Source organism: Photinus pyralis, unplaced genomic scaffold, assembly GCF_008802855.1.
Source record: "Photinus pyralis isolate 1611_PpyrPB1 unplaced genomic scaffold, Ppyr1.3 Ppyr1.4_LG2, whole genome shotgun sequence".
NCBI classification, from domain to species: Eukaryota; Metazoa; Arthropoda; class Insecta; order Coleoptera; family Lampyridae; genus Photinus; species Photinus pyralis.
Genome location: NW_022170403.1, coordinates 6,624,261 through 6,639,539, shown reverse-complemented (window position 1 = coordinate 6,639,539; position 15,279 = coordinate 6,624,261). Strand labels below are relative to the sequence as shown.

Genomic DNA, 15,279 nt, shown 5'->3' with positions numbered 1-15,279 from the left:
AACCATCACATGTAATTCAGATTAGTCAAGTTAATTTCAGAAAGCGTAAATTGTAATTCAGATGAGTTAATTGGATTTCAGAAAGTGTTAAATGTGATTCAAATTAGTAAACTAAATTTCAGAAACTATCAAATGTAATTCAGATTAGTCAATTTAATTTCAGAAAGCGTAAATTGTAATTTAGATTAGTCAAATGGATTTCAGAAAATGTTAATTGTAATTCAGAAACCATCACATGTAATTCGGAACAATAATTTCAATTTCGGAGAGTGTATAAAATGTAATTCTGCCGTTGTATACAGGGTGGTGACTTGCGTAACGCATCATAGGGATTTCAATGTAAAATTCATAACATGCGATTATTGGCTCCCCAAATTATTTTATAGCAAAAATGTATTAAGGTTTTTTGTAGGAAAAAAATTTTTACGTCAATCAACCCTATTAGTTTTCAATTTTTTGCATAATAAAGACGGAAAATTAGAAAATAAAACCCGCATCTTTTTCAATAATCGGTGATGCCATGGAATTTTATAATACAAAAACTACACCAATATCCGTCATGCCATGGAATGTCTGCTATAAAACAAATCAAATTCTATCGAAAAGTATTATATTTAGAACAGCGAATTCAACATAAAGAAAGACCAAATTACTAAAAACGGTTTCCTAATATAACAATTTACAATAAATGTTCGAATAAGTCACCATTAACTGCAAGACAGTAACCAAGTCGATCATAAAATCCATTTCGAATTGCTGCTAATTGATAACTGGATATCTGTTTGTTTTAGAAAATTCCATGGCATCGCAGATTATTGAAAAATATGGGGGTTTTATTTTCCAATTTTCCGTCTTTATTATGCAAAAAATTGGAAACTAATAGGGTTGATTGACGTAAAAAATTTTTTCCTACAAAAAACCTTAATACATTTTTGCTCTAAAATAATTTGGGGAGCCAATAATCGCATGTTATGAATTTTACATTGAAATCCCTATGATGCGTTACGCAAGTCACCACCCTGTATATACAAGATAAGTGTATGGAGTCGGGTAAATCATATCGGACCTAATCTCGTGTGTTTTGTGGAACATCTTGTATATTTTAATCTAAAAAGGTAGCATATTAAATATTTTATTTTTATTTTATTTTTGCTTTTATTTTTGAGTGGGCGGGGTTTCATCCAAGGTCGCTCTACCAACCCAACCCACTATACATTTACAAATATCTATGCCCGAACGCCGATTCTAACCAGGGACCCATAGTACCGCACTCCAGCCTAAACTGAATTGCGCCACACGGCCTGATAAAAATATAACACACCATGAATGATACTGGTTTTCTATGCGATTTTTTAAACTTTATTACTTTAAGTCACAGTAGGCTATGAAAAATAATCTTTTATTTCGTTCTCAAGTTTCTATAATTTTTTTATTTACTTTCTTGTGCCAGACTCTTTGTCTGTTAAAATGTTTCCAGTTACAATGTCAACACAGTTTAGTTTCTAGATCAGCTTTGGTTTCACATCGCCTACTGTGGTTTAAAGTAGTATATAAAGTGTATATAAATCGCATATATCATCTATGATATTTCTTTTCCGCACCCATATATGGGTAAGTAAAGTATTGTTTTCATCACAGAAAAAAGTCCGTTGGTCGTTGTCCGGGTTGTAATTAGCACGATAACTCAAAATTGAATGGGACAAATTGCGTACATTTTTTCAGTCCTTGCCGCGTGGAGAAGGCACCCATTAATTTCCAAACTGGTAGGCCGTAATCTTCTGCGCATGCGCAAAAGTAACTTTGTTACTTATGGACCGATCTTACTGAAATTTTAACATTAGCATCCTTTACAAAAGGCAAATCGATCGATTATTTCAAACATATCAAAAGCTTCTTTCGCGCATGTGCAAAAGTAAATTTCTTATTTGTTGACCAATTTTTGTGAAATTTTAACGGTAAATCAAATTGAACATCCATGTAGTTAATTGCCAAATCGATTACATACTTCGCTCAATAAAAGGCGAAGCGATGTATGAGAAGTAAATCCAATGAAAAGAAAGTGCTGGGTCTCAACAGATGCTACCGTGCGGAAAAGTTAAGTTTTGATTTTTGATATTGATATTGAAATTGATTAAAGAACAAGAACAACTTCAAATACTCATTTAAAAGCTTTAAACTGGAATCCAAACCGTAAGGTTTTTTTGACGGTGGATCATTATCTGAAATTTTTTTACTGTCATTTCTAATTCATAGTCTATCATGGAAAGCGTTTATTCTGACCATTCCATGCTATAGTAATTTATTTTAGAGATTTTAGTCCATAAAACAATAACTTCAAGGCAGTATTTTATTATTATTAATGGAAAAAAGAAATTTTCCTTTCAAGCGACTGTGAGGTGGCGCCGCCTAACGAAGGTAATCAAAAGTAAGTGCTAAGTGGGCATTAGGGATACAAAGAGAAACAGTGGCGCATGGTTTTCTTGCGTGGGAGTGTGATGGTGTGGTTAGAGCTGCATATCAATTAGTCACGTGCAAGGTCACGTGCTATAGGTATAGCGCTCTTATCGTAAAATTAACATAATCAAATCACAAACCAAACAAATAAAGTCCATAATGCTGTAAGTAAGTTCTTAAAGGGATTGAATATAACAATATATAACTAATTGATTTAACTAATAAAATTTGAAAATTGATATGTCTCACCATTGAAGATGGAGACGACTAAAATAAAATCTTAAAATTAATTGATCATAGACTAATTGATTAATCAATTTGATTAATTAATTAAATGATTAATGAATTATTTGGATAAAATATACGCCACTGGTTATTAAAAATTTCTGAATTTCTGCGTAAGGGCTAACTTTAGTGAAAATATGCTAACTACATTTTTTGTAGGAAATTTTCGTTTCTTTAATTTTGCTCACCACATATTTTCTCGTAAAATGCGCAGTTTCGGATATATCGGCGGAAAACCGCTTTTGACGGCCATCTTGGCAAGATGGCAGCCCCGGCGGCAAGTTTATAATTGTGCATTTTATGAATTTTAGTTCTACGCACTCAAGCAATTTCTGTACTTTCCGAGTTATTTCCAGGTAAAAATCCTCAATGACTGGCCTATTAGCAGAACCTTTAACAATCGAAATAATTTCCAAACGGTATGTTTTGCTGGCAAACTTTTTACGGCACAAACCGGCACAAACGAAGCACTAACCAACCCACCTAGTCTCGACATTTGTGCCTTCAATGTGCTGCTAACTTCACGGACCCACCGCCGCCATCACCTGACCACCTGATGTCTGTACTTATATCATTTCCATTTCGCATTGTTTGCATTAAAAATCAATTCATAAATGGCTGTACCACTGCTTTGATGAAAATATGGTAATTTTGAACCTTTTTAATGAAGTTTGAAATTGTAGTGTAGTGTAGTGCTCATTAAGGATGCTTAATTGCCATATTTTTAAAACGGTATCCCCAAGTTCCATTTTATTAACCATTGTCGGGATTGTTATCATTTTGTATGGCTTTGTTGTGAGACGTCCGATCGCTTTGAATTGGTGCACAGGCTCGTAATAAGGATATAAGAAAGGTTGCTATTGTTTTTCAGCTGTAGGTAGCGTAGGTTACAATCCAAAAATGAACCACCCGAGTATCGTTCGGTATTCAGTTGTATCGGATTTTTTACGTAATTCTTCCAGAACTTAATTTGATGTGTCACATGAAGTATGATACCTATATACTATTTAAAATGCTAAAGTCGGTGTGGTGGAAATAAAATGAGTAGAAAAAGTCCCCGTTAAATATGTCCCCTCGGTGGTTATAGTGATAAGTGTATGACCTGACCATTGGCCATATCACTTTTCTTTCGCCAGTTATTAAGGTTGGATCGTTTTAGATGCGCCACCCTATAATTAAAACTCTAGCTTGTCGAAGAATTTGTGTTTAAGAGCTAGGAATTGCGACTCAAGAGTCAAGAGGATTGTATGTCAGCTATATTTTGAGAAAAATTTTAGTTACCGGCCTCAATATTTTATGGTGCTATTTACAAACTGCCGAGTTAAATAAAAACATTTTCAATACGGCGGCACGTCAGGTGGCACCATCGATATTGCTGCAACTGATTTATTAACGAGTTCCTAGCGATTTTATAATTTTGCGGTATTTGTCCGTCCGTTAGCACGATCTCGATAACGAATGGACCGATTACGATCAAATTTAGTAGATGGATTCTTTATCAAATCTGTAGATCGGAGTTCGTGAATTGGCAATGTAGCCCAAAAAATAAGGAAGGCCCTTTTGAAATCTCCGTGAGTTATGAACCGAATTGCATGAAATTCAATATGCGTATAACTTCAGCCATATAAAACTCAATTCCAAAAATTGAGCCTAATCGATCAACAATCACAGTGCCCTTTTCGCATCTCGACCATTTATAAACCGAATTGCAAACTTTTTTATTTATGAAGGTATTTAATAGCTATTTATGTAACAAGTTACAAATTGACTGTCTTTGGCGCACTAGACGCGTATTGTGAGTATTTCATCCGACGTTGATGCGGCTGCAGAAGAAACTAGTTCGTATTTACTTTCTGATCGAATTCACGTTCAGCATAGTGTAGGACTAATGTAACAGTGCGCCAATGTGCCAAAATGTGTCACCTGTGGCTAAATGACGGCTCTTTTAAAACCGAAAACGCCAACTAAATTTAAGTATTTCATAACGAAATTACAAAAATGAAATTTGATACATAGCCACTTGGAATAATTTTATGTATTAAGGGCATAATAGTGATGTTTATATTCTCGAGGGCGACGAGTTAAAAAGCTCGAGGGTCTATGGCCCGAGAGCTTTTTAGTCGCCCGAGAGTATAAACATCAGTTTATGCCCGTGGTACATACACAATTTTATGTTTTACAAATAGTTTTCTTCTTCAAAATTCGTTTACAAAATAATTCATTATGTTTGATCGAGTATGCGTGGTTCGAATTTGTTAATGTGATTGAAACCATCCAAACGTCAAACGTAATTTTAAATAATTCAATTCATCGTGAATGAGCAAGAAGTTCCAGAAACTATACGAAATAAGGCCAATCTTGTGATTTAGTAGGTATTGACAATTAATAATTGACGTTTCTAATTTTCAATGACCTGCAAATATTTGTTTGTTTTGTCATTAAGTATAAATGAGTTACTATGGTGATACTTAATGCCCTAGGGCATAAAGTGGTACTTTATGCCCGCGTATCACAGATATAAAATGTGCTATGATAGGTTAGTAAGACATAAAAGCAAATATAACGCCAGTTTCAAAATTTGGTTTTTCGCATGCGCAGTGCCAACTTTCTCATTTATGGAGGCATTCAAATGAAATTTGATACATATTATCCACTTGGAATAAAAGCAAATGTAGCGCCATTTTCCAAATTTGGGTTTGTGTAGGATGTGCAGTGCCAGTGCCAACTTTCTTATTTATCAGGTTTAAAATTTGGTTTTGCACATGCTATAGCCATACCCAAGAGCTCTTTTTCTATATTTGTTTAGTTTATTTTAAATCGAACTTGCGTTACCTAATGAGACAATTCCGGGACATGATTTACACAGGATAGTCCGCCGTATTCTCGACCGTATTTGATATACGTAATAGTAGAATAGGCTATGTTTAAAAAATATGTTGATGCATTCTCGTCTTACTTATAATAATCTAATATTTTATTTCAGCTCTCTGAGGATGTGGCGAGGAAGAAAGGAGAATATCAAAAATATTTAGAATTATACAAATTAATGCGATCTAGATTTGAAGAGCATTATGTTAAATGTAAGTATCTTTACTGTTTAGAGCTGTTTCTATTAGAGGTAACCATTTATACCACCCGAACAATAAATTATTATATTTGGCATTACTACATTACCACACCTGGACGAAAATTGCCAATTCTACAAAATAATCGATTATTAAAAACTGTATTATAATTATATAATTCCATTGAATTCCGGTGATTTATTTTTGTTATAACGTTTAAGGGAACGTCAAGGGAAAAGCAACGGGAAAGTTTACTTTCATGATTTTGAAATCCAGCGGTGCAATAATTTAGTCATGTTTTGAGAACTTATGGTTTCAGCATGTGAATGCTGTCATCATGGCATCGAGCGGGCGTGTGCTGAATATTTCTACATCGTAACTGATAATAAATCGGCAGTTATGTTGCAGGTTCAAATGCTAAAACCTGCAAACTAAAAACATTTAAAAGTTGGGCACTTAGTGAATGCCGATAGAAGTGACTATTTTCGCCCCCTTCATTTTGCCGCGATGTATTACAGAAATAAGTTATACACGTAAATAGGTATGCGTATATTATACTTGAAGCGTCTCGTGACGTATGATAAAGTCGCTCTATCCTATCTACAAAGTAGGTAGTGCAATTCGGCTGCCATTTTGATTCCAAAATTACGCGGTAAACTTCAAATGTTGGACAATTTAGTAAAAAAAAATCAGATTCACAACCAAATATTTTTGGATGCGACTGTATGCGAGCAGTTTGTGAAATTTGAAGAAGCTAAAAATAAAGTTGTGTAGTTGTGGCAGTCACTTTCAAATCAAGAACTGCATCACAGCGTAATAATATTCGATTATCACTCCTATTTCTTTCAAATTGTTACTCCGGGAAGTGAACCTGAAACAATTCAATTTTGTCATACCCCGCACCAACAAATAATGTAGGTACTTCTTCACAAATCATAGATATAGGTTTTAGAACGGACCTTCCAATGCTTCCAAATACTACAAAATGCTTCCATTAACATTATTTTAATTTTTACCCTTCAAAAAATTAAAACGTAATAACGGGTGTCCCAAAATTAACGCAAGATTTGAATTTGCCGCCATTTGTGCGGTGAAGTGTTGGCAACCCTGAAAAAAAAGCAATTTGACAGCTAACAGTATAGGTTATTAAAAATGGAGCGTTACACAGAACAACGTGTCTTCATTATTAAAGAATATTTCAAAAATAGTGTGTTTGGCGTCTCCAACGGATCCAGTCTCCATGAATTTTTCAATTAATCTCTTCACAGTTGACGAAGTTAAAACACTATTCCGACCATATTTTGTATGAAATTTTCGAACTGCAGCCGCCAAGCTTTCACTATTTTTGAAATATTCTTTAATAATGAAGACACGTTGTTCTATCGTGTAACGCTCCATTTTTAATAACCCTATACTGTTAGCTGTCAAATTGCTTTTTTTCAGGGTTGCCAACACTTCACCGCACAAATGGCGGCAAATTCAAATCTTGCGTTAATTTTGGGACACCCGTTATAATNTTGCTTCCTGGAAAAAACTGTCATCAAAAGCATATAAATAAACTCGCTCTAGCTAAAGCTGTCGGGATTTTATCACACTTTTAATCTAGGTTTTTCCGTTTTTGGTTTTCGTGTAAATATAAAATTATCTGATTAAAAATCAAGCTCATGTGCATTTACTCCCGATAAAAACCTGACAAAAACGTGGAATTCCACGGGTGACAACTGACAAATGGTCATTGACATGCATTTGGGAATTGCCACTCCGCCATTGTAATTCCAAATAGTTCTTTTATCTGTCTAACACATTGTCCTTACCAATTGTGCTACTTTGTAGAGATAGAGTGACTTTAACAGATGAGACGAATTGGCGCCATCTGTGATATAAATTTTCAAATACAAAGTGACCTTAAGTCTACTGTAATTTTAAATTGCGACGTTCTATCTACGTGAAGTCCAAAGTGCCCTTCTCATGCACGGATTATATTTAAATATTGAGGGCGCCCACGAAAACAACTTCGGCTTTCTTTGGCTTTCTTTACAATGATTACAATTCAAAGGAATATTATCGTAAAAGAGCATAGCTTTGTCTGGCTGCATTGCAAGTTCTTGAAAGAAATCTCTTTGGTTTTACTCTCGGTTTTGCCTTATTCTCATATGTCTATGAGTTTTGCACGCAATGATAAAAAGTGCACGTAAGTATTTTTTTGAAATATTTAAATTTTTATGGCATTATTTGGCTTAACACAATGACATAGCTGCGCCGCTTCACCTCGCTACCTTAAAAAGCTGCTCAAGATTTCTTTGGCTTTCTTTACAATGATAAATAGTGCACGAAATTACACTTTAAATGTGCACATGAGTCAATTTCGAAGACACATTGACGATATATGATATTTCCATTCCAATGCACTTTAAAAAGATCGCCATTCCGCATAGCGTCTCGTGACGGGTGAGAGGGGTACTTGACGCGTCTCTTGACGTAGCATATTGTGACGGTTAAAGATGAATTTAGTTCCGTGCAAAAACCGGTAAGAAATAATCACGTCAAAGATGTTAAAATCAATAAAAAATACCTAAACCACAACCTACCTAAACCATAGCTTGTAAAAATTCAGAATACCTAATGAATTTCATCAATTCTAAAAGAATTCCATGAATGTCATTAGAATTCCATGAGGTTGTACACCAGAATTCTATAGTGGTTTCTAGGCCCTCCTAGGGGTTATAACTTATCTAACAGATTCCAACTCGGTGTAGGAGCGATGTTGCCATTCAGTTTAGGTACCTACCGAAAATGTAATTATCGCGAAATGGGAATTGCGTATGGTATTATTTTAATTTTACATAATGCAGTAAATATGGTATGACAGAATTAGTAGACTTAGAAAGTATGTTCGTTAAAAGTAAAGATAGAACATTGTGTTCGTTCCACGTAATTATTGCGTTTCAAAGGTAAAAACGAGATTTGGATTTGCACTCCCGACACATCATCATCCCAAACTCATTCTTGCAGTACAAATTTCACCTTGATTGATTACGTTTTCCGTACTAAAAATGAGCCAGTAACTTGTCACAAAAATAACATGCCGCTTCATAACGAATTGCATAAACTTGCAAAACGTGGATCTTGATAAAACGCGAAACAGTGAGAGTAGTGGAGAGTAACAGGTTAAGATTTTGTGCCTTTAATTATTTAGTTAAATCAGTTAAATGGTATATTTATGGAATGACAAACTTACTGTCCTTTGCCTAGATACTATTTTTATCTAAGACGTAGTAATGCGAATATTTTTTAGTTGTTCTTTATACATGGTTTTTCTTTACAGCTGGACGGGGAGGACGAAAATTAGACGAAGTTCGAGATAAATACCAAAAAGCATGTAGAAAATTGCACTTGACACACAACGAGTATGTTCTATTATTATGCGAAGCGGCCGAATTCGAAAAAGATTTTCGAACTGTTTTATTGCCAGGACTTTTAGAATACCAACAATCCGTTCAAGAGGGGTTTGTACTAACTTGGTAAGGTCATTTACATAATTTACATGGATAACGAATTTGTTGTATTATAGGAGACAACTTCTGCAAGATCTGGCGCATTTTTCTGATTTCACATCAGACAAATACAAAGATATTCATAAACGAATTGATAGCAGTTTACATTCCATTAAACATACAGAAGAATATAATGACTTCACTGAGAAACATAAGTAAGTAGGTATTTTTTATAGCAGTTATTTTTACAACAGCCACTTGTGCTGTCATGTCCAACAAACATTACCTAAAGTTTGGGTGGGAAAAGTGTTTATTTAAACTTTAAAGTTTTTTTTTATTTACAATATTTAATTTATTAACTTTAATTGGATCCTAAACTATGGTTATTCATAAAGCTGATAAAAATTTCGATCATAATTACTAGATAATGATAATATAATAAATTGCGCTATTGAAACACCTTGTTTGCATTATCGGACTTTGTATTTGTCATTTAAGTTAATAAAATCGTAATCCATTGCATAACAAGAATTAGAAATGATTTATGTCATTGCTTCTTTGGGTGTCCAAGCGTAAAAGTAAGGTTTCTTTAAAACAAATTGTATTGTGTGATGACATAATAAGGAAAAACTAGTGGCATGTCCACCTAGATGTAACCAATACTTGGTTTGCGTTGAAATTATTTGTTATTATTATTATTATTGTTATAATTATTATAACACTTTTATGCAGAACTAGTCCAACTGAAGCTGTGAAATTTAGTTTTGATGAGAGTTTGACTGAAGAAAATGCGGGAAAGTTACTGCCAAATCAATTAACAGTGGATAATCTTACAGTGGAATGGTTACGAACAAAGCTATCTGATTTAGAAACAAATATTAAGGATATTCAAGAAAAGAAGACTAATTTTTCATCCCAAAATCAAGAAATATTACATAATGGAAAAAGTAGTAATAATGATATAAGTGCTAGGTATACAGGTTGTTGATTGACTATTGCGTGTTTCAAAAATGAGTTTTAGTAAAACGTCCTTGGTAGATACCAGTAAAAAAGAGCTTAATGAATTGAAATGTCAAGAGCGTAAAATGTTGAAACAAACTGAATTAATCAAATGTGCCTTAAATGAGCTGGGATGTGAAGAAGTGCCGTCTGGTTGTGATCTTTCTATTGATAATCAACCCTTTGTTAACTCTAATTCTAGTGAACAGGTAAATAAATACGATTTATTTCACTTATACCTAATATATTGACTAATAAATGAATATTAAATGGTACCTACAGAAACAAAAAAAACACATATTAAATAAATAATCTTAGATATAATTGCCCTTAAAAAACTGAATGTCTAAATTACGGCTAGTTTTATAATCAGGCCAAAGTCGACTCTAATGAAAAATTAATGTTGCCGATGAATACAAACAATTCCATGACATGACATATGACATTCATTACAAGCTGCAGTTTCAATTTCATTGATATTTATAATTTTTAAGTCGATATTATTGTCCACGTGAAATGGAGGAGTTTATCCGTAACGGCCGTCTTAATTTGGACATCAAGTCGACTTTAGGTAAAGGAGTCTTTTACGTGATTATGAAACTGGTCCTTAGCTATAGAATCAATTTTTTTGCAGCGACATCTAATGCATAAATTCATAAGTGTGATTTTACAGTTTTAAGCGCTAGATGTGAAATAGAATAGAAAGCGCTTTTAAGTATACGTATATACAGTGACTCTATAGAGACAGTGTGGCCATATGCTCATATCCGCCATTTTTTTTTCCAAATTTATCATTAAACTTATGGGAGAATCACATATTTTGAGTGTTTATAGACTAATGGTGCGATTTACGCAAATTTTGCACTGAAGCTTTCTTGTAGAAAATTTTATTACCTTCAATGTGCATGTAATAGACATTTGATTAAATACGGAGAAAACTATAAAATCAATCCAACATTATTTTGTGTACCTACATAAATCAGTTACGTTTGAAACAGTTGCTTAAACGTGACACCTGGGACAAATGAACAAAAAACCTTCAGGTTCAGGCTATACTGGAAATAAAAAACAAAGACCTTATTGTGTTTCTTTTTATTATTTACATTGTTGAGAACATAATGGATTTACTCGCATAAACACATTTGCTCTTACTTTTCTGACTTGCAAGTTTCAGTTTTCGTTTTCTATCCCACTCTAGTTTTGTCCCACATGTCGGTTTCAAAATGTGTCTAAAATGCAACATGGTAGAGATATGATTAAGTACGAATTTAATTTTACTTACTTCACAAAGGAACGCACTGTCTGTAGGTGTCCAGTTTTCCTTTCTAACTTTAGCAACCCATTGCTTTCTTCTTTGAGCGTTTCTAGGAAACACTTTCATAAGGAATCCTTGCTCGCTTCTGTTAGAAAACCCAATAGCGGAGCATCCAACTATTATAAACACTACAAAAAGTATCCATATGAACTCATTTATTGCAAATTATTCACAAGTGTATGTAACATTTAATTACAACAAAAAGTGTAGTATTAATCAGTTGATTACTTAATATTCAATGTTTTGCTGTAATTTGTAAATTACCTATCCTTTAATCTACAATAATGATATATGTATCCACCTACCTTAGTATTGTAGAAGACTTTCCAACAAATACAATATCGACAATATTAATGGAAACAGGAAAAACTGTAAAAACACTTGCACGTGACCTTTTCTACCAATCAGGTGCATTTGGTAAAAACATTGCGTTACCAATAGAAATTAACACCACTGTATAACCACACTGTCACTATAGAGTCACTGTATACCTATTACCTAAGTGTTTTACCTGTTACCTATGAAATGCATAAAGTTAGCAATCTGTTGTTTCTGTATATAATGTATGTGCTGTTAAAAATATCTCAACTGCCCCTGAAACTTGGCTTTAGGTAATTAAATATCCCATAACTGTTGGTTCTTAGTTAGGAATAAAATTAATTTTATAAAAGACAAATTAAAAAACACAAAGGTTTCAATTTGCTTTAACGGCAACGTGTTGAATTATAATTTGCACCGGCGCAAATTCACTTACTTACCTTTACAATGACACTTTTGAAACACATTTTATACACTGATACAATGAAATACATTAAATCATAAATAACAGTTATTCTATTATATGCATTTCAATAGAGCACACAGTGTTTGCTACTTCCCTTAGGAAATAACTGACATTTCTAAGTTGGCTTAAGAAATACAGCAGCACCTTTACTAGAAAATGGCAAATAGTCTGTAGTATGATTACTAATTTCTGTCATTCTAAGTATTTGTCTAATTAGTTCAGTCAAAGAACGGTTTCATATTGGTACACCTTTGTAACATTGTCCATTTTTAAATTTAAATGTTGCTCACTAAATTTTTTGGTTGAGACATAATTCGGTTTTCAAAGAATACCTATCAGAGGACCAATGAACCTGCGTGCTTATTTGTCTATTAATGAACTCCTAGATTACAGTACACATAACCTTTTATCTCTCTTCTCTCATTTATTTCATCAGAGATTAATTTTGCGACCCGATTATTAAAATAAACAAACAAGAGCTGATGAAGAAACCTGTATAACATTTTAAATACTTACGTTTGTATTGTAACACTCTGGGATGGACTTTTAAAAAGTAGAACTTGGCAGTCACTGCATCACATCAGACTCTTAAAGCCCTTTGTAAAAAGTTGACCGCATGGTGTTTCACTAAGAACAACATTTTTTTTGCAAAATTAATCAAATCCCTTTAGGTGATTACTGATTATAAATAAATTATGAGATGTTGAGATTTGAGATAAATGATGGAGTAATAAAATAGTACTGAAGGACAAAAAATTATTATGTTCGTTGACTGGACTGAGCTTTTAAATCTCTTACATACATTTGGGAAGGTGTTGGTTAATATTTTAGGGTGATGGTACAGAACCTTCCTTGATAAAAAGAGCTTTGGGGCATCAGAAGATAGTTAACTTGCTTAAGAAGCCATTCCGTAGAAAGTCTGAACCATCATCACCTGTGGCGCCTCCTCGCACGAAGGGACGGCGTGAATCTACACCTCATAGTGATGGGTCAGATCCAGTAGGTGCTTTTAATTTATTTCATAAAAATAACATAATAATATTTTTGCATTACTGTTTATAGGACTTGATCTATAACATAGTCTTCTAAGTAGATGCTTCATTATTTTGCTTATTGCTTATCCTTCAATTTCTTAAGGAATTTTAATTCTTGTATATAGAAATTACTCATTAGGTTTTTCTCCAAGATATGATTAAAATTTTCAATGTTAGGTAGCTCTAAGCACAAATAAAACTCTAATGGATGAAGAATGGTTTCATGGAGTTTTACCAAGAGAAGAAGTAGTCAGATTGCTCACTCAGGAAGGGGACTTCCTTGTTAGAGAAACGACAAGAAACGATGAATGTCAAACTGTTTTATCTGTATGCTGGGGTGGGCACAAACACTTTATTGTTCAAACTACTGCAGAAGTAATGTCATTATAGTAAGCCCTTTTATTATAATTTCTTATAAATTGTAGGGCCTTTACCGTTTTGAGGGACCTGCTTTTCCCAGCATTAGAGAATTAATTTTATACCAATTTAGTAGCGGTTTGGCCGTCACCGGCAGGTCTGGTGCGATTTTACACAAACCAATCCCTAGAGAGAGATGGGAACTAAACAACGACGACGTGATTTTACTTGACAAAATTGGAAGGGTATGTTAATATAGTGTGCCACAAGCATTTTTGCGATTATGTAAGTTTAGGGAAACTTCGGAGATGTCTACAAAGCACAACTAAAGAGTAGCAATCAAGAAGTGGCTGTAAAAACCTGTAGGGTTACACTACCTGAAGAGCATAAGAAGAAATTTTTACAGGAAGGCAGAATTTTAAAGCAGTATGATCATCCAAATATTGTTAAACTTATCGGAATTTGTGTGCAGAAGCAGCCAATCATGATTGTTATGGAGTTGGTTCCAGGTAGGTACCTATATCTACGAAATGAACCTCAACATTGTTGTCATTTTTTTTTCTAACGAGCGTTGAAATAAAATCAACGTCAAACTGGCTTTGGAAATATGAGGCGCTTTCTTTCGGCTACTTCGCGATCATGATTTCAAAATCGTGATTCGTAGGATCACGTTTTACGAAAGAACGCGCGAATTTAAATCAAAGTATGGTTAAGTTTACGTAGTACCACATTTGCATTCGAATTACGGTAATTTTTTTTGTTTGGATTATGAAAATAATTTAAATACAAGTGGAGTACTTGCACGATTATGCCCCTCTTCAGTTACAAATATTGACTGGAACATTTGAGCAAAAATATCCTTGCATTTATAGGTTAGGAATTCGTGATCATAAAACTTTTATGTTCAGTTTGTTCACGATTTTAGCAATCATGATCATAAGATCACATTTCGAAAGAACGTGATTGACATGGCCACCGCGTTTGAAATCACCGAAAGAAAGCCGCCTATGATGTAGGACCGTAATTCGATTGAATTATTTTAGCTAAAAATAGGCGCTTCTTTTGGTGATAAACATGTGATATTAATGTATATAACCTCTCGCCAGGAAAGATTGTCGGTCATAGAACATTTGATCCCGGTCTACAATCTATGTTTTTCTAAAGATGCGAGCGACTTCCGGGATAGTATCGTGTCAATGTTGAACAAAAAGACTTTTCGTTCACCATTGGCACGATCCTATTCCGGAAGTCGCTCGCATCTTAAGAAAAACATAGTTTGTAAATGGACACAAGGTGTGCTGTGACCGGCAATCTTTCCTGGCAAAGAGTTTATATAATAAGTATATTCTTGATTAACGTTATGTATTTTAATTCCAGCAATAGTATACATTACTTGCGGCATAGGCCTTTTATTAGCAATCTCGGTTATGTCACTTAGTGGCTACTCTTACGCTAATCCTACATTAGTGTCTACTTTAACGCTAATACTACA

General features: G+C 33.9%; 1 protein-coding gene across 8 annotated transcripts; it reads left to right on the top strand.

Annotated features, from left to right (window-relative positions):
- Positions 1–5,716: 5,716 nt before the first annotated feature.
- On the top strand, positions 5,717–14,367 carry LOC116164379 (tyrosine-protein kinase Fer-like). 8 transcript variants are annotated; one of them, XM_031478549.1, is made up of 9 exons: positions 5,717–5,819; positions 9,130–9,330; positions 9,376–9,513; positions 10,031–10,270; positions 10,320–10,506; positions 13,228–13,395; positions 13,608–13,805; positions 13,856–14,032; positions 14,083–14,367. In XM_031478549.1, the coding sequence occupies exons 2-9, from the start codon at positions 9,227–9,229 to the stop codon at positions 14,350–14,352; spliced, it is 1,482 nt and encodes a 493-aa protein (XP_031334409.1). In that variant the 5' UTR covers positions 5,717–5,819; positions 9,130–9,226; the 3' UTR covers positions 14,353–14,367. The 8 variants fall into 8 exon arrangements, with proteins under 8 accessions (XP_031334409.1, XP_031334408.1, XP_031334415.1 ...); XM_031478548.1 differs by having other exon boundaries at positions 5,723–5,819; positions 9,130–9,325; XM_031478553.1 differs by lacking the exon at positions 5,717–5,819 and adding an exon at positions 8,737–8,755.
- The last annotated feature ends 912 nt before the right edge of the window (positions 14,368–15,279 follow it).

What these genes read in the sequence shown, in the direction of transcription:
- LOC116164379 (XM_031478548.1), top strand. Translation starts at nt 5,786, where the DNA reads ATGCGATCTAGATTTGAAGAGCATTATGTTAAAT. An exon ending in TGAAGAGCATTATGTTAAAT is followed by an intron (nt 5,820 to 9,129) that starts GTAAGTATCTTT and finishes TTTTCTTTACAG; the next exon opens with CTGGACGGGGAGGACGAAAA. An exon ending in ACTCTAATTCTAGTGAACAG is followed by an intron (nt 10,507 to 13,227) that starts GTAAATAAATAC and finishes TTAATATTTTAG; the next exon opens with GGTGATGGTACAGAACCTTC.